We start from the raw sequence: 25,009 nt of genomic DNA on the forward strand, positions 1-25,009 counted from the left end.
TAAATCAAAACCAATTTTAATGACTTTGGTACAGTATTCATGTAAAAAAAATCAACAGGTCAGTTCTAATTTTAGCAGAGCATTAAAAATGGTAAGAAAATATTCCTGGGTCACATTTTCCTCTGAATGCCAGACTAACATGATGTTCAATTTGGTGATGTATCAGAAAGAAAAAAAATACACTCCTACTCCCTAACTTTTAAAATCCTATCACACACTGTCCTAAAGTGACACAATGGTTATGTATCGTCTGCTGTGATGTCGATGCTCATGTGGTGAAGTCCCTCTGTGATGCCACCTGTTCTCAGAAGGGAAGACCATGTCCTTCAGGATGACCTACCAGCCAACCAGCTCCCTCCCATAGGAACCCATTGGGTGACATCACAACCTACCAGCCAACCAGATCCCCTCCTATATCCACCCAGTCACAGTGTGACATCATGAAAACTCATCTAACAAGCATACTAATAAAGAAAACCTTTGGTACCCCAAAATCTTTTAGCAATAAAAAAAATAAAAATCTAAAATGGGAACAATGTTACTACTTTTCACAAAGAATCTTTGTTAAGCGTCATTACTACAAACAAAGCTCCTATGGCTTTCACTAAAACTAGTCAGAACGGAAAGCACCATATTTATGAGTAGAGCACCAGGTGCAGACGATGTGCAGTCCATGTCCTTGAGTTTGTTTGGGGCAGAAACTGTCGCTTTGTCTTGTTAAATGACATTTGGTTTCTGTGTATATTGGCACCACATTTAGATTTAGTCTACGACTTATTTTCTAGCTGGATGGTTTAATTTATTTGCTTACAGTATTAATAATTAATTACAAACATGAATTGAAGCTTTGATTCAGTCATGGCAAGTAATTGTGTGACAAATATATTTGATTTAACGTTACTCCTCACTCAGCTATCAGAATGTTGTTAGTGTTCAATCCAAGGTTTTTTTTCCTTGTTTACCTCTCAATAGAACACTTTGATTCAGTAAATCACAGACAAGTAGCAAGAATAAAAAATGTCAACTTCTGACATTAATTGCATTTGGTAATTTGCAAGTAATAAAACATTTCTAAACACTTTTTTTTACTGTGAGTTCAGTAGCTGTTGAAAAGGATAAAGGCCTATGGAGCAGCCTTTATCTTCTGGGTGATCTGATTCTGATCCTTCATTTGAACGTGAGCCAGCGTTTGGGGTTGTCTATGAGGATCTTGTCCACCTGGTTCTGGTTAATCCCTCTCCTCAGCATCTTGGGCACGATGTTCTTCAGTATGTGTGAGTAGCCGTGCCCTCCGTACTTGGTGAGACGGTTCTTGGTGTGGATGTCGTGGGCAATGACAATGTTGTCCTCATATCCCTCCTGGACCAGGAACGCCAAGCTAGAGAGGGTGGGAGACACACACACACACACGTCTAATGGCTGCCGTTTTACGCGCTCCTAACCAACTATGCTGTTTTATGAGATTTTTCGCATTGTTTGCAACTTATTTTGCATATAACGTTGCTGCTTCTGTCTCTTATGACCGAAAATAACTTTTGGACATCAGAACAGCGATTACGCACCTCGAACTGGACAAAGATGTTTTTCTTTAATGAGTCTGACATGAAAGATATACTGCTTTCTCGGGAACGGGCCCAAATCACTGTCATTTGAGTGAAGAAAAGACGGAGAAAAAGGGGGGCGAAGGTCAGGCTGCCGTCTGAGAATTCGTAGACGAGTGAGTAAACCTCCACTGCCATCCGTTCTATTGGCCAATGTGCAATCATTGGAAAACAAAATGGATGAAATACGATCAAGACTATCCTACCAACGGAACATTAAAAACTGTAATATCTTATGTTTAATCGAGTCGCGGCTGAACGGCGACACGGATAATATAGAGCTGGTGGGATTTTCCCTGCATCGGCAGGACAGAAAAGCTGCATCTGGTAAGACGAGGGGCAGGGGTGTGTGTCATATTTTGTCAATAACATCTGGTGGGTGATGTCTAATATTAAAGATGTTTCGAGGTATAACTCGCCTGAGGTAGAGTACCTCATGATAAGCTGTAGACCACACTATCTACCAACAGAGTTCTCATTTATATTATTCATAGCAGTCTATTTACCACCACAAACCGATGCTGGCACTAAGACAGCACTCAACCAGCTGTATAATGCCATAAGCAAACAAGAAAATGCTCATCAGGAAGCGGCGCTCCTAGAGGCCGGGGACTTTAATGCAGGCAAACTTAAATCCGTTTTACCTCATTTCCACCAGCATGTGCAACCAGAGAAAAATAAAATAATAATAACTCTGGACCACCTTTACGCCACACAGAGACACATACAAAGCTCTCCCCGGACCTCCATCTGGTAAAGTGACCATAATTCTATCCTCCTGATTCCTTCTTACAAGCAAAAACTAAAGCAGGAAGTACCAGTGACTTGATCAATATGGAAGTGGTCAGATGACGCGGATGCTACACTACAGGACTGTTCTGGTAGCACATACTGGAAAATGTTCCGGGATTAATCCAATGGCATTGAGGAGTATACCATCAATAAGTGCATTGACGACATCGTCCCCACAGTGACCGTACGTACATATCCCAACCAGAAGCCATGGATTACAGGCAACATCTGCATCGAGCTAAAGGCTAGAGCTGCCACTTTCAAGGAGTGGGACACTAATCCGGACGCTTACAAGAAATCCAGCTATGCCCTCAAACAGGCAAAACGTCAATGCAGGATTAAAATTGAATCCTACTATACCGGCTCTGACGCTCGCAGGATGTGACAGGACTTGTAAACTATTACAGACCACAAAAGGGAAAGCCAGCCGCGAGCTGCCCAGTAGCACTCACGTCGGTAGCCATGAAGTGCTTTGAAATGGATCACATCAATAGCATCATCCCAGATACCCTAGACCCACTCCAATTTGCATACCGCACGCTTACAAGAAATCCAGCTATGCCCTCAAACAGGCAAAACGTCAATGCAGGATTAAAATTGAATCCTACTATAGAATTCCGGAGCACCAACAAATCCACAGATGACGCAACCTCAATCGCACTCCATACTGTTCTTTGCCATCTGGACAAAAGGAACACCTATGTGAGAATGCTGTTAATTGACTACAGCTCAGCGTTCAACACCATAGTGCCCACAAAGCTCATCACTAAGCTAAGGACCCTGGGACTAAACATCTCCCTCTGCAACTGGATCCTGGACTTCCTGACTGGCCACCCCCAGGTGGTAAGAGTAGGCAACAACACATCTGCCACGCTCATCCTCAACACTGGGGCACCTCAGGGGTGAGTGCTTAGTCTCATCCTGTACTCCCTGTTCACCCACGACCGCGTGGCCAAACACAACTCCAACGCCATCATTAAGTTTGCAGATGACACAACAGTGGTAGGCCTGATTACCGACAATGATGAAACAGCCTATAGGAAGGAGGTCAGAGACCTGGCCGTGTGGTGCCAGGACAACAACCTCTCCCTCAATGTGTGCAAGACAAAGGAGATGATTGTGGACTACAGGAAAAGGCGGTCCGAACAGGCCCCCATTAACATCAACAGGGCTGTAGTGTAGCGGGTTGAGAGTTAAGTTCTTTGGTGTTCACATCACCATAGAACTATCATGAAGAGGGCACGACAACACCTTTTCCCCCTCAGGAGACTGAAAAGATTTGGCAATGGTCCCCAGATCCTCAAAAATGTCTACAGCTGCACCATCGAGAGCATCCTGACCGGTTGCATCACCGCCTGGTATGGCAACTGCTCAGCATCTGACCTTAAGGCACTACAGAGGGTAGTGCGAACGGCCCAGTACATCACTGGGGCCAAGCTTCCTGCCATACAGGACCTATTTACTAGGCGGTGTCAGAGGAAAGTAAAATAAATTGTCAAAGACTTCAGTCACCTAAGTCATAGACTGTTCTCTCTGCTACCACACGACAAGCAGTACCGGAGCGCCAAGTCTAGGTCCAGCTTCTACCCCCATGCCATAAGACTGATGAACAATTAATCAAATGGCATCCCTGACTATTTAGATTGCTGCCCCCCCCCCCCTCCCCAGTTTGTTTTTACACTGCTGCTACTCGCTGTTTACTATCTATGCATAGTCACTTGACCCCTACCTACATGTACAAATTACCTCGACTAACCTGTACCCCCGGAAAATTGACTCGGTACCGGTACCCTGTGTATATGGCCGGGTTATTGTTATTTTATTGTGTTACTTTTTATAATTTTTTAAACTTTAGTTTATTTGGTAAATATTGTCCTAACTCTTTGTTGAACTGCATTGCTGGTTAAGGGCTTGTAAGTAAGCATTTCACGGTAAGGTCTACACCTGTTGTATTCGGCGCATGTGACAAATAAAGTTTGATTTGATGCACGCACACACATCAAAAGAGATCCATGGGCGTTATTTAACTTTTTAGGTTTAGTAAAGTATTGTGAAGTAGATACACACAACCAAATTGACCTAGTTTAGCTGCAGTTGTCTAGTAGGTAGTTCGGTAGCAAAGAGCACTCACGCCTTGACTCTCTGGCTGTCACTGGGCATGTCCACCTCCATGTTATAGGCATAGTTCAGCATCTCTGTTCCAAACAGGTCGTATTCCAGGTAACTCCCCATCTTTGCAAACTCCAGCAGCTCTCCATTGTCAAATATGGTCCTGTGTTAGGAAAACAAACCATGAATAATTTAGTCACTCATCACTGAAGCAATCTTTGAGGCATCAGCAGATTAAAATTCTCCACAATACGCCTTAACACATTCCTGAACAATTACAGTGTATTCCGAAGGTATTCAGACACCTTCACCTTTTCCACATTTTGTTACAGCCTTATAAAAAAAAATCTATTTTAGAGTATTTAAAAAAAAAATTGAATCTACACACAATACCCCAAAATGACAAAGCGAAAACAGGTTTAGAAATGTTCACAAATGTATTAAAAAATAGAAACAGAAATACCTTAGAATTATTCAGACACTTTGCTATGAGACTTGAAATTTAACTCGGGAGCATCTTGTTTCTATTGATCATCCTTGAGATGTTTCTACAACTTCATTAGTGTCCACCTGTGGTAAATTAAATTGATTGGACATGATTTGGAAAGACACACACGTCTATATAAGATCCCACAGTTGACAGCGCATGTCAGAGCAAAAACCAAGCCGTGAGATCCAAGGAATTGTCCATAGAGCTCCGAGACAGGATTGTGTCGAGGCACAGGTTTAGGGAAGGGTACCAAAACATTTCTGTAGCATTGAAGCTCCCCAAGAATACAGTGCCTCCATCATTCTTAAATGGAATAAGTTTGGAACCACCAAGACTCTCCCTAGAGCTAGCCTCCCAGCCAAACTGAGCAATCGGGGGAGAAGGACCTTGGTCAGGGAGGTGACCAAGAACCCGATGGTCACTGTGACAGAGCTCCCGAGTTCCTCTGTAGAGATGGGAGAACCTTCCAAAAGGACACTCCACCAATTAGGCCTTTATGGTAGAGTGGCCAGACGGAAGTCACATCCTAAGCACACAGCCAAGACAACGCAGGAGTGGCTTCGGGACAAGAGCTTGAGAGGATCTGCAGAGAAGAATGGGAGAAACTCTCCAAATACAGGTGTGCCAAGCTTGTAGTGTCATAACCAAGAAGGTTCGAGGCTGTAATCGCTGCCAAAGGTGCTTCAACAAAGAACTGAGTAAAGAATCTCAATACTTATGAAAATGTGGTACTTGTGTTGTTGCTTTTAATGTAACAAAATGTGGAAAAAGTCAATAGGTCTGAATACTTTCAGAATGCACTTTAGAAGCTTGCTTTATAAGTATAATTGTTCATACTGTATTATAAACCCATGTAGGCCTCTGACCTTTTCCTGACTATGTGACTGACCAGGAAAAAAAGTCCTGCCACCCCTCCATTCCACTCTGGGCCCTGAATGAAAGCTCTCACCTATCCAGGTGTGACATAACAGTCTTGCTGATGTCACCTCCAGCTTCTTGCAGGAGACGCACTATCTCAGCCGGTGCACCAGGGTTCCGTCCTGGGTGGATGATGACTGGGCAGCCCAGCTCGGTCTGAGCATGTGCAGTGGCCTGCAGCACTTTCTTCTCACTGTCCGTGATTGGCCAGCTGCAGCCGATCTCTCCAATCACACCGCAGCGGATCTCGGTCCCATCCGCCCCGTGGAGAACCTCACTGATGATGATGTCTGTGAGCTGGAGAGAGAAGTCGAGTGTTAGTCAGGGGAAGTAGTGGCAGACAAGGGACACAAACTGGCCATAGCTCCCTCAGATGGGAGACAGCTGACCAAAGCCACTTGGATACATTTGACCGAGAGGGGGCTTCTACAAATGGGACAGTATACCTTCACACAGACACAAACTACCATAAACCTCCCCCACCTTCTCCACGGTCATCTTCCTGGTGGCCTCAGAGTGGGTGGCGTCCACATAGTACCCCGCCCCTCCTATGATGTGGACGCCCGTATTCTTGGCCAGCTGTTTGAGGCAGGGCAGATCCCGGGCGATACCCTGGGTAGTGTTTTCTACGATGGTACCCCCTCCTGCCTTTCGGTACTCATGCAGCTCTTCCCGCACAGCATTGGTCTCCTGCAGCAGCAGCAGGTTTTCATGGCTGAAGAAGATTGTTACAGGGACACAGAGATTTGTCTATTGGCTTCAGCCTGAACACGTTCTAGATTACCTGCTGTAAAGGTGCTAGACTACCTGCTGTATGGTTCTAGAAATCTGCCTGCTGTACGGGCTATATAGACTACTTGCTGTTAGGGTGCTAGACCACACTGAGCGTACAAAACATTAAAAAACACCTGCTCCACATACACATGGTTAGCAGATGTTATTGCGAGTGTAGCGAAATGCTTGTGCTTCTACTTCCAACAATGCCACAATATCTAACAAGTAATATCTAACAATTCCACAACCAATACCTAACACACAAATCTAAGTAAAGGAATGGAATAAGAATATATAAATGTAAATGCACTACTGTTTAAAAGTTTGGGGTCACGTAGAAATGTCCTTGTTTTTGAAAGAAAAGCACATTTTGTGTCCATTAAAATAACATCAAATTGATCAGAAATATAGTGTAGACATGGTTAATGTTGTAAATAACTATTGTAGCTGGAAACCCGCAAAACACCAGTCTCAACGTCAACAATGAAAAGGCGACTCTAGGATGCTGGCCTTCTAGGCAGAGTTGCAAAAAAAAAGCCATATCTCAGACAGTCCAATAAAAAGAAAAGATTAAGATGGGCAAAAGAACACAGACACTGGACAGAGGAACTCTGCCGAGAAGGCCAACATCCTGGAGTCGCCTCTTCACTGTCGACGTTGAGACAGGTGTTTTGCTGGTAATATTTAATGAAGCTGCCAGTTGAGGACTTGTGAGGCGTCTGCTTCTCAAACTAGAAACGCTTATGTACTTGTCCTCTTGCTCAGTTGTGCACGGGGCCTCCCACTCCTCTCTCTATTCTGATTAGAGCCAGTTTGCGTTGTTCTGTGAAGGAAGTAGTACACAGCGTTGTACAAGATCTTCAGTTTCTTGGCAATTTCTCACATGGAATAGCCTTCATTTATCAGAACAAAAATAGACAAGTTTCAGAAGAAAGTTATTTGTTTCTGCTATTTTGAGCCTGTAATGGAACCCACAAAGGCTGATGCTCCAGATACTCAACTAGTCTAAAGAAGGCCAGTTTTATTGCTTCTTTAATCACGACAACAGTTTTCAGCTGTGTTAACATAATTGCAAAAGGGATTTCTAATGATCATTTAGCCTTTTAAAATGATAAACTTGGATTAGCTAGGAGAGATGGTTGCTGATAATGGGCCTCGGTACGCCTATGTAAATATTCCATTAAATATCAGCCATTTCCAGCTACAATAGTCATTTACAACATTAACAATGTCTACACTGTATTTCTGATCAAGTTGATGTTCTTTTAAATGGACAAAATGAGCTTTTCTTTCAAAAACAAGGACATTTCTAAGTGACCCCAAACTTTTGAACGGTAGTGTATTTGTACAATCTGTGTGTCGCTTCTTTGGCCTAGGCTATTGTTTAAAAAAAAAATTCAAGACCAGATTGATCTCAGTTTGTCAGTCAGAGTAGCCACTCATTTTGGTCATTTGTGTGGTATTATTAAAGCTATTAAAAAAAATAAACGAAGTACCTATGATTTCTTAATCCAGCCCTGCTCAAAGGTATGCTTTCAGTTTTCAGAATTAGAAGTGTGTGTGCTGGGGATGAAAATGGGGCAGGGGGAGGTAGGTAGTGGTTAGAGCGTTGGGCCCATAAACAAAAGGATGCTAGACCGAATCCCCGAGCTGACAAGGTAAACATCTGTCGTTCTGCCCCTGAATAAGGCAGTTAAAACCTCTTAAGCCCACCCGACACGCATGCGTCCCATCTAGCCATCTGGAAATGCAAATGCGCTACGCTAAATGCTAATAGCACTCGTTAAAACTCAAACGTTCATTAAAACACACATGCAGGGTACTGAATTAAAGCTACACTCGTTGTGAATCCAGCCAACAAGTCAGATTTTTAAAATGCTTTTCGGCGAAAGCATGAGAAGCTATTATCTGATAGCATGCAACACCCCGAAATACCTGAAGGGGACGTAAACAAAATAATTAGCATAGCCGGCGCTACACAAAACGCAGAAATAAAATATAAAACATTCATTACCTTTGACGAGCTTCTTTGTTGGCACTCCTAGATGTCCCATAAACATCACTATTGGGTCTTTTTTTCGATTAAATCGGTCCATATATACCCTAAATATCGATCTATGAAAAGTGTGTGATCCAGGAAAAAACACTGTTTTAAAACGCAACGTCATTTTTTTAAATGAAAAAAGTCGACGATAAACTTTCACAAAACACTTCGAAATACTTTTGTAATCCTACTTTAGGTATTAGTAAACGTTAATAATCTATCAAATTGATCACGGGGCGATGTGTATTCAATAGCTCCACGTCTTCAAATCATGGTCGGAAATTTCTCTGCCAAAACATCCTGTCGGAGACCGGAAGGAATGGGCTCTCTCTTACTCGTTTGACCAAGAAACAAAGCCCAGGCAATTGACAAGACTGGCAACATCGTGTGGAAGCTGTAGGACTTGCAATCTCAGCCCCATGTAATTTGCTTTCCCATAGACAATACATGCAAGTGGCGCATTGATATTTTTTCCAGTTTTCGGTGATCAGTTTTTCTTGCGCTTTTCGATGAAACACATGTTCTGTTATAGTCACAGCCGTGATTTAACCAGTTTTAGAAACGTCAGAGTGTTTTCTATCCACACATACTAATCATATGCATATACTATATTCCTGGCATGAGTAGCAGGACGCTGAAATGTTGCGCGATTTTTAACAGAATGTTCGAAAAAGTAAGGGGTAGGCTTAAGTGGTTTTAACCCACTGTTCCTAGGCTGTCATTGTAAATAAGAATTTGTTCTTAACTGACTTGCCTAGTTAACCTTTATTTGTAAAAAAATTACATTTTAAATAACTCACAACCATTGAACTATGAGCCAAGTTGTCATGACCACCATTGTCATCTATTTCTTGTTAAGATTATGTAGCTACAAATATAAATTTATAATCCTCAGCCGACATTTTTTCTATTTCGGAAAAGCACATAAAGTGTATGAAACGTTGAATTTGGTCATATAAGGAAATGTGCCTTACTGCCTTTCGAATTTTGTGTAACTTCAATTGTCTATTCAAGAAAGCATCATGCAAAATATATTGGCACACTATACTTACCAAGACCATTGCCAAATAAGGCGTGCTGTCGCCTACTTTTATAGTAAGGCTTGAGGTGGTACCACCCAGCACATCTAGAAGGGAGTGTATTTCATTCCGAACCCCTCCCTTGAGATGACGTGGAGGCACCTTGCACCTTCTCAAGGTGCCTACACATCATGATGTCAATGGTAGAGTTGAACCGCTAGGGGCAAAAAGAGCTAGATTTATTACTGAAAGACCCAAATCTATCACTTTTGTAACGAACAGTCAAAATGAAGACCAGAATTGACTTGTTTCACTATAACTAAGACATCTGGTTTTCGATTATGTTATTTTTTTTCTTCATAAAAGTTACTCTTTAAAAAAGTGTAATTTTGAAATCGAAAACCTAAAAAACTGATGAACGGAAACCTGGAAAAACTCAATGGAGAAAACAGAATTTGGGGAAAATCAGAATCGGCAAAAATAAAAACAGATTTTATAGAGCCCTGTGACTGAAGTAATTTTCTTTCTAAATGAGATGTTTCTGAACACTTTAAATTAATCCTGATAATGCCATGGTTAAGAAAAATCATGAATAAATCAAAATGTATTTGCCACATGCGCTGAATACAACAAGAGTAGACTTTACCGTGAAATGCTTAATTACAAACCATTAACCAACAGTGCAGTTCAAGAAGAAGACAATAATTTACCAAGTAGGCTAAAATAAAAAGTAACACAATAAGAATAACGAGACTATATACAGGGTGCACCGGTACCGAGTCAGTGTGCGGGGGTACAGACTAGTTGAGGTAATCTGTACATGTAGGTGGAGGCGAAGTGACTATGCATAGGTAACAAACAAACAGCGAGTAGCAGCAGTGTTCAAAAGGGGGGGGGTCAATGTAAATTGTCCTGTGGCGATTTTTATGAGTTGTTCAGCAGTCTAATGGCTTGGGGGTAGAAGCTGTTAAGAAGGATTTTGGTACTAGACTTTGTGCTCCGGTACCGCTTGCCGTGCGGTAGCAGAGAAAACAGTCTATAACCTGGGTGACTGGAGTCTCTGACAATTTTATGGGCTTTCCTCTGACACCGCCTATTATATAGGTCCTGGATGGCAGCAAGCCTGGCCCCAGTGATGTACTGGGACGTTCGCACTACCCTCTGTAGCGCCTTATGGTCAGATGCCGAGCAGTGGCCATACCAGGCGGTAATGCAACCGGTCAAGATGTTCTCAATGGTGCAGCTGTAGAACCTTTGAGGATCTGGGGACCCATGCCAAATTTTGTCAGTCTCCTGAGGGGGGAAAAGTGTTGTCGTGCCCTCTTCACGACTGCAAGTTCTCTAACCTCCCTATAGGCAGTCTCATCGTTGTCGGTGATCAGGCCTACCACTGTTGTGTCGTCAGCAAACTTAATGATGGCGTTGGAGTCGTGTTTGGTCACGCAGTCGTGGGTGAACAGGGAATACAGAAGAGGACTAAGTACACACCCCTGAGGGGCCCCAGTGTTAAGGATCAACGTGGCAGACCTATTGTTGCCTACTCTTACCACCTGGGTGCGGAACGTCAGGAAGTCCAGGATCTAGTTGCAGAGAGGTGTTTAGTCCCAGAGTCCAGAGTCCTTAGCTTAGTGATGAGCTTCATGGGCACTATGGTGTTGAACGCTGAGCTGTAGTCAATTAACAGCATTCTCAAATAGGTGTTCCTTTTGTCCAGGTGAGAAAGGGAAGTGTGGAACGCGATTGAGATTGCGTCATCTGTGGATCTGTTGGGGCGGTATGCAAATTGGAGTGGGTCTAGGGTGTCCGGGAGGATGCTGTTGATGTGAGCCATGACCAGCCTTTCAAAGCAATTCATGACTACCGACGTGATTGCCACGGGGCGGTAATCATTTAGGCAGGTTACCTTCGCTTGGGCACAGGAACTATGGTGGTCTGCTTGAAACAGGTAGATATTACAGAGGTTGAAAATGTCAGTGAAAACATGACAGTTGGTCCGTGTATGCTTTGAGTACACATCCTGGTTATACGTCTGGCCCAGCGGCTTTGTGAATGTTGACCTGTTTAAAGGTTTTGTTCACGTCGGCTACCAAGAGCGTTATCACACATTTATGCAGAACAGCTTGTGCTCTCATGCATGCTTCAGTGTTGCTTGCCTCGAAGCGAGCATAAAATGGCATTTAGCTCATCTGGTAGGCTCGCATCACTGGGCAGCTCGCGTCTGGGTTTCCCTTTGCAGTCCGTAATAGTTTTCAAGCCCTGCCACATCCGACGAGCGTCAGAGCCAGTGTAGTAGGATTCAATCTTAATCCTGTATTGACGCTTTGCTTGTTTGATGGTTCGTCGGAGGGCATAGCGGGATTTCTTAAATGCGTTTAGTATCCAGCTCCTTGAAAGCGGCAGCTCTAGCATTTAGCTCGATGCGGACGTTGCCTGTAATCCATGGCTTCTGGTTGGGACATGTATGTACAATCACTGTGGGGACTACGTCATAGATGCACTTATTGATGAAGCCGGTGACTGAGGTGGTGTATTCCTCAATGACATTGGATGAATCCCGGAACATATTCCAGTCTGTGCTACCAAAACAGTCCTGTAGCGTAACATCCGCATAATCATATACGTTTTTCCTTGTAAACTGGAATCAGGAGGATATAATTATGGTCAGATTTGCCAAATGGAGGGCAGGGGAGAGCTGTGTATGCATCTCTGTGTGTGGAGTAAAGTTGGTCTAGGATTTATTTTTCCTGGTTGCACGTGATATGCTGGTAAAAATTTGGTAAAACTGATTTAAGTTCGCCTGCATTAAAGTCCGCGACCACTAGGAGCGCCACTTCTGGGTGAGCATTTTCTTCTTTGCTTATGGCCTTATAGAGTTGGTTGAGAGCGGTCTTAGCGCCAGCTTCGTTTTGCGATGGTAAATAGACGGCTATGAATAATACAGATGAGAACTCTCTTAGTAGATAATGTGGTCTGCAGCTTATCATAAGGTACTCTACCTCAGGTGAGAAATACCTCGAGACTTCTTTAATATTAGACATTGCGCACCAGCTGTTATTGACAAAAAGACACACACCCCCACCCCTCGTCTTACCTGAGGTAGCGTCTCTGTTCTGCCAGTGCATGGAAAATCCCGCTAGCTCTATGTTGTCCGTATCTTCGTTCAGCTACGTCTTGGTGAAACATAAGATGTTACAGTTTTTTATGTCCCGTTGGTAGGATAATCTTAATAGTAGGTCATCAATTTCATTTTCTAATGATTGCACGTTAGCAAGAAGAATGGAAGGCATTCGGAGTTCTCGCTCGCCTTTGGCGTGGATCTGGGCCTGTTCCAGTGAAAGCAGGATATCCTTCTCGCCGGACTTGTTAAAGGAAATAGTTTATTCCAGTCCGCGGTGAGTAATCTCTTTTCTGATGTCCAGAAGTTATTTTCGGTCGTAAGAGACAGTAGCAGCAACATTATGTACACAAATAAGTAAAAAAACAATTACACAAAACACAAAAAAATAAATTATAACAATTGGTTGGGAGAATGTAAAACGTCAGCCATGTTCTTCGGCACCATCTTTCACAAATCACAAATAATGAGTGAGATGTCGTTCAGAGGCTACAACAAAACATGCTAACCTCTCACCATTATCAATAACAGGCAAGGTTAGCATTTTGAGGGGTGGTATAATCTTTGTGCCTCTGTAACCTTCTCACTTATCATTATTCACTCATCATTCATGACTATCCATAATCATGTGTGGAAGGACCACCAGAGGGCAGGCTGGGCTCATGGATAGTAGCCCAACAAGGCATGGGAGACAAGGTAACCAGAGGCAATTAAGCACAGCTGACGGTACTAATGACATACTCTCCTTCCCCTATAAGAGAGAGAATGGAACCAGCAGAGAGGGGGGAAACTATCTCTGGAAGATGGCCACCGAGAGAGAGGAGCTATCCAGGAAGAACCACTAAGACGGTGACAATCCTGTGACTTTTTGTTGTAGTTTAAAGATAAGCCTATTGTGTTCCTGTTTCATCTGGAGAAGAAGATGTATGTTGTTCCTTGGAAGATTTTCATTGATTATGTTGGAGTGTTTGTGTTGACCAAATGCCCTCAATAGAGAACTGTGTTCAATCAAGAAAACCTACTCCTGACTCGTTTATTTCACCTTCCCGCTTTAGAGTGACGCCCAATTACTTGGTCCGCTCACATTGGTGGAGAATGCGGGCATTAGGTGGACGAGTGACACAAGGATAAGGGAGTAAATCAAGATTCTTCCAGTAGACCCGGAGGAACCATTCAAGAACGATGGATAACGCCCTACTACAACAATTGATCACGGCACAGCAGACAACCATAGAACTCCTGCAACAACAGCTGAGCCGACGAGAAGAACCTAGAGTTAAGCAAAGAGCGGCTGCTCACGCCATCTTACCTCGTCTCTCCAAGGAGGATGATATTGAGGCCTTCCTCATGACCTTCGAAAGGACGGCCACCTTGGAAGAGTTGCCACCCACAGAATGGGCGAGCGCATTAGCCCCTCTTTTGACCGGGGTGGCTCAGGAAGCCTATTTTGACCTGGATTCCCGCGAAGCTGCGGACTATGGGCGACTAAAAACCGAGATCCTGTCCCGGTACCAGCTGACTGCCAGAGATAGGGCTGTAAAGTTCCATCAATGGACCTATACAGCTGATCAACCCGTCCGTGCCCAGATCTTCGCATTAATACGACTGACAAAACAGTGGCTAGAACCTGGAAAGGGAGTAGGACATGTGATAGAGACTCTCGTAGTGGACAAGATATTGAGAGAATTACCCAGTGACTTAAAAAGGGTTGTGGGGCAAGCCAACCCGTTGTCAGCCGACGACATAGCCCAGGCGATGGAAACATATCGGTCTACAGGGGAGTTGTTAAAAAGTGACAAGGAGGAACGGAAGGAGTCTTCCAATCCCGTACCACGACTCACCCCAGAGCGCCCGCCACCGAAACGTCCAAGCCCCCCCCGGAGATGGGAGAAGTCAGCCACCACACAGCAGGGTCGGTGTTATAAATGTCAGTCTCCCAACCATTATGCCCCACAATGTCCTAGCAAGGATGAGCCCATGGTCACGGAGTCATCACTGCCTACCCCCACACATCCCGTTTTGAGGGGGCAGGATCAACACTGTTGGTTAGCAGAGATAGCCCCAGCCTCAGAGATTCCGGTGCGAGTCGAAGGACAAGATGTGGTAGCTATTCTCGACTCTGGAAGTATGGTTACGTTAGTAGAGGAGCGGATGGTGACCTCCGCAACACTGCTACCAGACAAAGTAGCCATATCCTGTATCCATGGAGACACCCACTATTACCCCACTGTGAATCTGCCTATTCTCACTCCAAAAGGAAGGTGTACAGTCAGGGCAGGGAAAGTGCCGCAGCTGAAGGTGCCATTAATGATCGGGAGAGACTGTCCCCTATATAAGGAGCTTCGGCAGATGACATTATGCACGGGAAGAAGGGGGACAGGAAAGAGAAAATCCAAGCCTGAGGTAGTAGTCCTACAAGGGGACGTAGCCGCGTCCTCGTCCTCTGCAGCAGAGGAAGAAATAGCGACCCAACGTTTACGACAGATATTCCAGGAAACCACCGATGAAGACACATGTGAAGGGTTATACACAACGCAGGAAGGAAGGAGCAACCAGGCGCTAAGGGATATATTTGAAGCTCCATCCGAGGAGGGAACCTGGAAGGGATTCTCCTCGGTCACCCCTGATGGGGATGTGGAACAACCTCCACATCCCTCTACCGAGGTCGACCTGCCCCAGGAATTAAAGGGACAGTTCGGCACCTCGCAGCATAGAGACCCAGACCTAAGGGAGGCCATGAGGAAGGTGAAGGTGATCGACGGGAGGAACGTCGACGGATCAGGTGAGCCCCCTCTTCCTTACTATGCAATCAGGCGGGGTCCCTTATACTGGGTCGTATGACGAAGGGGGGAAAACCAGGAATTACTAATGGTGCCTAGGCCATACAGGGATACAGTTCTACAGTTAGCCCATTCCCACGTCCTAGGAGGACACCTGGCACGAGACAAGACTATTGACAGAATCATGCAGAGATTCTATTGGCCCCGGGTCACCCGGGATGTGGCCAGGTATTGTAGGACGTGTGATCAATGTCAACGTACAGCCCCACGGCCACACCTACGTAACCCTTTGATTCCTCTCCCCATCATAGAGACTCCCTTTGAACGCATAGCTATGGACCTCGTAGGACCCCTCCCAAAATCCGCCAGAGGACACGAGTACATCCTAGTGGTTATAGATTACACTACCAAGTTCCCGGAGGCCATACCCCTGCGTAACATGTCGTCAAAGGGAATTGCCAAGGAGTTATTCCTGATGTTCTCTCGTGTGGGCCTCCCCAAGACTATCTTAACCGATCAAGGAACCCCGTTCATGTCCCGGTTGATGAAGGACTTGTGTCGGTTATATCAGGTTCAACAGATACGTACAAGCATATTCCACCCTCAAACAGACGGGTTGTGTGAACGCTTGAACAAAACGATTAAAAGCATGTTGAGAAGAGTGGTGTCCCGAGACTGGAAAAACTGGGACATGCTTCTCCCACACTTAATGTTTGCCCTGTGAGAAGTACCCCAGGCATCCACTGGATTCTCTCCGTTTGAATTGCTCTATGGCAGACCCTGTCGAGGAATCCTCGACTTAGCCAAGGAGACCTGGGAGACCCAACCATGCCCCTTTCGATCCACAATAGAACACGTTACCCTGATGAGAGACCGCCTGTCAGCAGTGTGGCCCATAGTCAAGGAGCATATGGAGAAGGCCCAAAGGACCCAAGGCCGGGCCTATGATAAGTCCGCGACCCCCCGTGAGTTCACCGTGGGAGAGAAAGTGATGGTGCTTGTGTCCACGGCCGAACATCGCTTGCTGGCGCAGTGGAGGGGGCCCTATGAGGTAATGAAAAGGGTCTCACCGGTCAATTACCTCATCAAGCAACCTGACAGGAGGAAGAAGGTCCAACTCTATCACATAAACCTGCTGAAGACGTACCATGGACGAGAGGAGGAGGTGGCTTTGATGGCCCTGGAGGGCAAAGGAAAAGAGGAGGCTCTACCACAGGTGCGCCGTGGCCAAACTCTCCTACCGGAGCAGTCAAGACAGCTAGAGAAGCTGATTATGAACTTCGGTCTAATATTCTCTCCATTCCCAGGACAAACAGATGTCCTGTTCCACCATATCCACACTGAACCCGGCAAGAAGGTGCATATCCACCGTTACAGGATTCCTGAGGCTCGCCGAGTCATCGCTAAGAAAGAGATGAGGGAGATGTTGAGGATGGGCGTGATCGAGCCCTCGGCGAGTGAGTGGTCCAGTCCCATAGTCCTGGTCCCCAAATCCGATGGTAGTATGAGACTCTGCAACGACTTTAGGGGTGTGAATGCCATCTCTACATTCGATGCATATCCCATGCCCCGCGTGGATGAACTCTTGGAGCGCTTAGGAAAGGCCAAGTTCATCACTACCCTGGATTTGACGAAGGGATATTGGCAAGTGCCGGTGGCTCCGGAGGATCGCCCAAAGACTGCCTTCGCCACCCCAGAGGGGCTTTTCCAGTATGTGAGGATGCCCTTCGGACTGCACGGTGCCGCTGCAACCTTCCAACGCCTCATGGATGCCATTCTACGGCCCCATCAAGAGTATGCAGCGGCGTACATAGACGATGTGGTCATCCACAGCGAGGACTGGGATAGTCACCTCCTGCGATTACGGGCGGTGCTCAAGAGTTTGGAAGCCACAGGGTTGACAGCCAATCCAAATAAATGCTGCCTGGGCTTGTCCGAAGCGGAATACCTGGGGTACACCGTGGGGAATGGGAAAATACGCCCACAGGCAGAGAAGACCAGGGCAATTCGTGACTGGCCTCGACCCCGGACCAAGCGAGACGTTCGGGCCTTCTTAGGGATAACAGGATATTATCGCTGTTTTATCCCGGGATATGCAACCATTGCCAACCCCCTCACAAACCCCATCAGGAAAAACCTGCCAAACCAGGTAGAGTGGAAAGACGAGACGGAAAAGGTATTTTAATTGCTAAAAGATGGCCTGTGTTCTGATCCCGTTCTACAGGCTCCGGACTTCTCACAAGAGTTCATTGTGCAGGTCGACGACTCGGATACAGGGCTCGGGGCCATACTAGCTCAGGGTAAAGGTGAAGCAGAGAAGCCGATTCTCTTCATTCGTAGGAAGCTCAGCGATCGGGAACAGAGGTATGCGACCGTAGAGAAAGAAGCCTTAGCCATCAAGTGGGCCCTCGATTATCTCCGGTACTACGTACTGGGTCAGAGGTTTGCATTAGTTACTGACCATGCGCCCCTCACGTGGATGGCTGGTAAGAGAAACAATAACAACAGAATAGCCAGATGGTTTTTGTCTTTACAACCGTTCTCTTTCCATGTCATCCACAGGGCCGGATCGAGAAACGGGAATGCAGACGCGCTGTCCCGACGCGACCAAGACGGTGCATCTGGCGCCCGACCCTCCGGTTCGGTCCTGGGGGGGAAGGTATGTGGAAGGACCACCAGAGGGCAGGCTGGGCTCATGGATAGTATCCCAACAAGGCATGGGAGACAAGGTAACCAGAGGCAATTAAGCACAGCTGACGGTACTAATGACATACTCTCCTTCCCCTATAAGAGAGAGAATGGAACCAGCAGGGGGGGGGGGGAAACTATCTCTGGAAGATGGCCACCGAGAGAGAGGAGCTATCCAGGAAGAACCACTAAGACGGTGACAATCACGTGACTTTTTGTTGTAGTTTAAAGATAAGCCTATTGTGTTCCTGTTTCATCTGGAGAAGAAGATGTATGTTGTTCCTTGGAAGATTTTCATTGATTATGTTGGAGTGTTTGTGTTGACCAAATGCCCTCAATAGAGAACTGTGTTCAATCAAGAAAACCTACTCCTGACTCGTTTATTCCACCTTCCCGCTTTAGAGTGACGCCCAATTACTTGGTCCGCTCACACATGGTAGCATCCACATGAATGTAGAAGTGTTCAGAAACATCTCTCCTTACTTACAATAGAAGTGACTCCCAAATGGCAGAAGTCATTATTCATCATTCAGTTCCTATTGGGCAAAACATAATCCAAAACACAACCATAACAAACCGCAAATGCATCCAACAAGTTTGTAGATGTAGTCATTGTGTGCAAGGAATATGGGACCAAATACTAAACTTTTGACTACATTTTTAAACTAAGTAAATTTGTCCAAAAAATGATGACTTCTTCAAATGGTGAGAATAGAAATTAAAGGACTTTATGCATCTAAACAGTAAAACAGATATGTATGAAAATACCCTCAAATAAAAGCTCACATGATGTACTTTCGCCTAATATAAAACATTCTATCTCAAATCTAAAATGCTGGAGTATAGACCCAAATTAAATAAAATGTGCACTGTCGAAATACATATGGAGGGGAGTTTACCTGCTGTAAGGGTTCTGCTTCAGCCAGAATAGATTCTTCATCTGGATGGGGGCCTGGGCAACAGTCTCGTCCCCCGGGGCCGGAGAGAAGTAGCAGCACTCAAAGGTCATGGTCAGGTGCTCGTGGGTCATGGTTCTACCCAGCTGGTCGGGTTCTATCGGACCCAACACCGTCTGGACCTTACCGCTCAGTGCTGACATGGTGAAATGGTTGGGTCTCTAGGGGTTTTAATCCTGCAGAATATAATATTTTATAATTACTACATTACACATAACTTATTAGTTATGAGATATTCCAGTACTAGAAAAACATTCCTTAGTAAAAAAGATGGTAGTCAGAGTGCAGTATAACTGCATTATGCTGCATCCAGAATAACCTTTTTTTTACTGCTGTAATTTTGCAGAGTAACTGCAGTTATTCTAAAATGACCGTGTCCAAAATACCACAGTCGACTGCAGTTACTACACTTCTACAGCAGTTTCAAAACGGCAATCTTTTTTTTAAAGGGAAAACTATTTGGTTGATGGATAGTTCCATGGATTATTGGATTGATTGAGACCAGCAGCAAAACACAGAGAGAGAAAGCAACTGGACACACTTCTTTCACATGAATAGATATGACTAGACAGGTGCCCACTCAAGCAGGGTTGCCATGTTTGTGGTTTTCCGGTCAAATTGGGCTACTTTGAAAACGATGTCGCGGGTGAAAATGTATTGTTCGTGGGTTTCAGGTTTTTGGCCTACTTCTAAATTGCACCGCGGCCGCCATGGCATTTCTCTCTCTTTAAAAAAAATATATATATATTTCACTGTGACCTGCTGTTGCTGACTATCAGGCAGTGAGCAGGCTGTTACTGAGTGAGGAGGGGAAGAGCCGGAGGGGTGTGTGCGTTAAGGGGATTGGTTGTTAGAGCGGTGCAGTCACTGAGACAGAGCAGTATGCGCGCACATCGTGACAACTTTTTACCAGTTGTTGGTAGGCTATTTAGATTGGCCATTACGGAGACACCTATTTCATATTCATATTTCATATTAACGCGCTAAAACTGACATAGCGTCGACAAAGCATTGGAAAACTAGAGCTCTTTAGATAAATTCGTTCAGAGGTGGTTTAAAGTAAACCGCATTCTAATGTCGACTTTTCCTTTGGGAAAGCGAAGGTTTTCACGCATGCTCAGTTCTAGGGTCTGAAGCACTGAGCGAGTGGATATTTGAAATGGTAGTTACGGAACTCCCTCGCGTGAAACTGACATTAAAATGTGTAGAATGATACATTTGCATCTGTTGGCCATCAAATAGGCTATTCGTGTATATGCCACTGTAGACTACTGTAGCCTACCATTTGATACAATAAACATGTTGAAATTAAGATATCACTGGAGTCAATGCAAATCAATGTGCCACTTGTGTAGCCTACCTGGAGCTGGAAAACATATTTAATAAATAGCCTATTATTTCAGTTTGCTGTTGTAGCCTTGTGTATCTATGCAATTAGTAATGGCCACGTTTAGTTAAATAAATTGGAAGTGATCAATTGTGATCATGGTCACATCTCTGTCCTTAATATATCACCCTCACATTTAATGTCAGTTTCATTGTGGACTTCGGCATGTTGGCCAATTAGGGCCTATAGGCTACCTGCATCTAGCTCAGCAAACCATGGCAAAGTTTAATTACAATTATAAACCCAGATTTTAGTCAGTAGCCTACCCTATTGAAATGACAAGTACATCTTGCAAATAGGATATTTTGTATTTAACCTTTATTTAACTAGGCAAGTCAGTTAAGAACAAATTATTATTTACAATTGTTCTAGTCGCTAGCTGCAGCGAACTGAAAAGATGAGCGACCCAGGGATGTGTATGCTTTGAGGACCTTTAACAGAACGGGTGTTTTATGTGGAGGATGAGGGCTGCAGTAGATATCTCAGACAGGGGGAGCGAGGCCTAAGAGGGTTGTTTATAATGATTTGTTGTCTTAACATCTGGCACATAATAACAGCACCTTTTGACAGAAATTAGCCCAAAATACTTTTTTGAAGTTTGTCCAAGTGTTTCTTGACCAGAGGTTTTGAGATCCTCTGTTACAACTTAGATCATTCAAACTCTCCTATCATATTTATCTATAGTTATGCACATGCGCAAACAGGATTTATTAATAATTATAAACTTGGTGGTTTGAGCCCTGAATGCTGATTGGTTGAAAGCCGTGGTATATCAGGTCGTGTAGCACGGGAATGACAGAAAATAAAGTCCTAAGAACAACTCTTAGCTGTGGTAAATTGGCCATATACCATACCACACCTCCTTGGGTTCGTATTGCTTAATCATAGCAGTCAAAACAAGTTAAATCAACATCCATTGATGGAAAATTACCTGGCAAGTTTAATAAGGGTGATTTATATTCTCTTGCGACATTCTTAATTAAACTCGCAATAATTATTATTTTGATGGAAAACCAAATGTTGCTTCTTAGCCTGTCGTTAAATGACGTCGATATTTGTTCTTAATTCGCTCAATAACATTATGGAAAAAGGGTTTATTGGATAAATCTGGCAACTCTCTTCCCGTGAAAAAATATTCGGCTAGTTTTCACACCTGCGGGCACATTTTAGCTAGACCTGGCAAACCTGCACTGAAGAGCCCTTTAGACCTATGGTTGTATACGAGAGGTCAAGTGCCCCCATTTTAACTCACATGACCTGCTAACTATAGAATAAATATCATTTAATTGTTCCCAGTGTTATTTTCTCACAAAAATAATGCATTCTTGCACCGTTAGTTTTAGATTTTGTATCACACTTGTGATCTCGAATAATTTAACATGCAATCAACTGGATGTAGTAGTAACTGAGCCTAGCAAATACAGCGGGCTGAAAGCATGCAACTGCGATTTCTGCAAATGCAACAGCTTTTCATTTCATTAGTGAAAAATATACATGCATTGTTCATGACACTACGATGTAGCAAAAATGATATAAGACCTGGAAATCTTGCTTCGATTCAGTAGTCCAAACGTTCTTCTTAATCGTTTTAACTTGCAAACAAGAGGAAGACCCAGGAAGCAACAAGTTGTGCGATTAGGAAGTCCTAACTATCGCGAGAATTTGACTGATACGAAGTATGTTACTGTAACCTGCCGGAAGGTATCGAGGCCATTGGCTGTGTTCTGAGAGAACTGATGATGGATCGACAACATTGTAGTAATGCCACAATACTAACTAACATAATTGACAGAGTGAAAAGAAGGAAGCCTGTACAGAATAACAAATAGCAGGACAATAACCTAAAACACTGGAGTTGCTTACCTGAGTGACCGAGTAACAGTTTTGACTTAAAACTACTTGAAAATCTATGGTAATAGATTGAAAATGGTTGTCCAACAATGATCAACAACCAATTTGACAGGGTTTGATGAGTGTCTTAACGAATAATAGGCAAATGTTGCACAATCCAGGTGTGGAAAGCTCTTAAAGACTCACAGCTGTAATAGATGCCAAAGCTGCTTCTACAAAGAATTGATTCAGGGGTGTGAATACTTATGTAAATTGTATATTTCTGTATTTCATTTGAAATACATTTGCAAAAATGTCTAAAAACATGTTTTCAATTTGTCATTATTGGGTATTGTGTGTAAAAAAACAACAACAACAATGATATAATCCATTTTAAATTCAGGCTTTAACACAACAAAATGTGGAATAAGTCGAGGGGTATGTACTTTCTGAAGGCACTGTATAACATGATTGATTGCAATTTGGACATGTTATCACATCCCCTTTGTTCATCTCTATCTTTCTCTGTCATCCTCTATTCTCTCTAAATTCCATATTTTCTATTTCCTTTGCATAGCTCCCATTCCTTGACCAGGTTCACTGATGGTGACAGATGGATCAGGTAACCTCAGTGTATCATTCTCACTCAGTGACCGGCCCAGTGGATACAGAACTCATACAGCATGTGAGATCATTGCAGAGAGCCTGATATAGGCTACAGTTTGAGTTAGGGCCAACGTATGTGCTCTCTTCGAGCAAGTTTGAGCAGAATCTGTTACATTTTATGTTCTCCAGCATTCAGTTATGAGAAATGAGTTCAGAGTGAAGTAAACCATCTCTGCCAATGGTTGAGTGAATGACAGAGAGGGCTGTTCTCCATCTGTAAGCAAGAGCATGACCTCTCAACCGTGTCACGTGGGACAGAAAGAGAGAGAGAGAGGCAATGACAACAAAAAAATTAAACAATGTTTTTCCCTAGTTATTGTCTTTAACTGGGGCCCAGAGCTTTTCCAGCTCAGATCGTATGATCAGAAAAAAACTCAAGCCCCTAAAGATGACTGAGGCATAAAACTAGAGTTCACTGCCCTCAGTGACGGACTTACCATTAAGCAGAAAAGGCAATTGCCTCAGACCTCACATCATCAAGGGGGCTCGTGAGCTGGGCATAAGAAAAAAATACTAATAATACATTTTTTTTTTTTATTCTCCACTTGAGGCCCCCCAACCCCTCCTCCCACGACAAACGACCCGTTGTCATGGGCTGCTTAGCTCATCGCTATCATAACCCTTGGTTCAACAGGTTGGTTCAGCAGCAGCAAAAAACATTTTACAAAGGACATGGGGAGGGAGGGTGTGTTTGCCTAGCCAGTGTGCTAAAAAAAAAAAAAAATCATAGACCTGTTGTCTGAAAATTTCACGAAAATAATTATCGTGCATGAATGTGGCCGGAAGCTGTGCTTTGTTATGATTCTGAACGGTTAGAACCAGTAGCTAGCAGTAATGACAAGAAACTGCCATGCGGGGAATTGTAGGTGGCTCGTTTCAGCTAGTTTTATCTTGTTCTTGATGTTTCAGCTAGTTTTATCTTGTTCTTGATATCATCTCCTGTTTTGAGGTGCTTTGGCTGATTTCATGTCAATGCTAATATGGCAAAACAAATCCCTAGCTAGCTAACCAACAACTGTAACAATGTATTTAAGAGACAACAAGTGTTCATTGTGCAAATGTGTTTATGTTTTCAATAAACATTTTGAGACTAAATCTAGTTTACATGTTATCAACAATGTAAGCCAACCTCCTTATCTTTTGCCCCATCGTTGCGCATGTGTCTGTTTTGTTGCTAAACAACCATCCCGTCTATACAGCCGCATAATTATTCATAATATATCAATCATTTCCACACAGAGTATACATATATTTAATATCAATATAATCCACATTTTTCTCATAATATTAGAAACAAGTGTCTTTCATCACCCATGGACTGGTTCATAATAATGGACTAATCCACCCTGACAGAGTTCCCATGCATTGTTTCACGCGACATGATGGCAATTCAATGAAATTAAGCTGCAACAATGAGGTGCTTTAAAAGTGGGGCAGAGAAAAGAAAAAGAAGGAAGGATGATTTAATTTTTACGGAAAAAATGTCCTTAGTTAACGCATTTCTTTAGTAAAAAGACAGGTGCTGTTGTGGTGATAATTCCTTCATCATCCAGACAGCATCAAATACATGGGCTACATATAGTAAAACAGAGAGGCCCTGTTTCGCTCGCTCTGGTGCTTTCTCCAGGTGAGATACATGTCCTTTTAGCACCTTGCAAATTGATGAAATGTTGGCATGTGCACAGTGCACTGTTCGGATGCTGGAATTATTTTGGATAAACCGTGCAAACTTTTTGAAGTGATTTGTTTGACAATCAGATGAAAACATCATGACAGTTTGTGTTCATGGCACATTAAATTCCATCTTTACTATAAAACACATAAAAACATTTGTGCACTG

At 43.8% G+C, this 25,009-nt stretch overlaps 1 protein-coding gene across 2 annotated transcripts; it reads right to left on the reverse strand.

Moving 5' to 3' along the window:
• LOC115102926 (phosphotriesterase-related protein) lies at positions 1-22,321 on the reverse strand. Of its 2 annotated transcripts, XM_029623374.2 has the most exons (6): positions 22,213-22,321; positions 19,230-19,462; positions 6,394-6,625; positions 5,942-6,207; positions 4,525-4,665; positions 1-1,378 (listed from the first exon to the last, which is right to left on the reverse strand). In XM_029623374.2, exons 2-6 carry the CDS (start codon positions 19,427-19,429, stop codon positions 1,168-1,170), a joined length of 1,050 nt encoding a protein of 349 aa, XP_029479234.1. In that variant the 5' UTR covers positions 19,430-19,462; positions 22,213-22,321; the 3' UTR covers positions 1-1,167. The 2 variants fall into 2 exon arrangements, with proteins under 2 accessions (XP_029479234.1, XP_029479236.1); XM_029623376.2 differs by lacking the exons at positions 19,230-19,462; positions 22,213-22,321 and adding an exon at positions 12,839-12,917.
• Positions 22,322-25,009: the final 2,688 nt, after the last annotated feature.

This window comes from Oncorhynchus nerka, linkage group LG20, assembly GCF_034236695.1.
Source record: "Oncorhynchus nerka isolate Pitt River linkage group LG20, Oner_Uvic_2.0, whole genome shotgun sequence".
Classification (NCBI taxonomy): Eukaryota; Metazoa; Chordata; class Actinopteri; order Salmoniformes; family Salmonidae; genus Oncorhynchus; species Oncorhynchus nerka.